Raw genomic sequence first — 529 nt, forward strand, 5'->3', positions numbered from 1 at the left:
AAATGATCTGATCAGAGTACTGCCGGTTGGTTTTCCTATCCTATTCTCAGATGCCAGCTGCACTGCAACAAGTGAGCAAGAGCTTTCAGAACAGCAGCTCCAAAGTACTTCCACTCCAAGTGGCGAATACAACAACACTTCATCCAATGTAGCTCCTAAGCCCAGAGTTTTCAAGGGCAAAGATGACTGCCGCTTTACTACCTTTATGAATCATCCTGAAATCTCTGAAATAATCAATGAGTATTTTGAAAAAATGAATCTTGCCCAACATGGAGACTATCTAAGGAATAGACATGAGATTCATGAAGTTGTGGCAATGTCGCTATACCATTATTGCATGCATATGAAATGTGGACTTTTAAACGAAGATGGTAGTCTCAAAGAGGAAGCAATTCAAGAAACCGAGGAGTTCCTATGGGATTCTTACTTATTGAAATCAAAGCTTTATCTAGCAGTATCAGAGTTCGAATTTGACCATATTCCGATTAAGACATTGAAGTTCCTCATTGATCATTGTGGGGTTAAGGAA

At 39.5% G+C, this 529-nt stretch overlaps 1 protein-coding gene across 1 annotated transcript; it reads left to right on the top strand.

Moving 5' to 3' along the window:
* On the top strand, positions 1-529 carry VICG_02240 (uncharacterized protein; the record flags this gene model as incomplete). The annotated part of the gene is made up of 1 exon (XM_007605622.1): positions 1-529. A coding segment is annotated over one exon (529 nt), but the record flags the coding sequence as incomplete, so codon positions are not given.

The sequence above is a fragment of the Vittaforma corneae genome (assembly GCF_000231115.1).
Source record: "Vittaforma corneae ATCC 50505 unplaced genomic scaffold supercont1.208, whole genome shotgun sequence".
Classification (NCBI taxonomy): Eukaryota; Fungi; Microsporidia; family Nosematidae; genus Vittaforma; species Vittaforma corneae.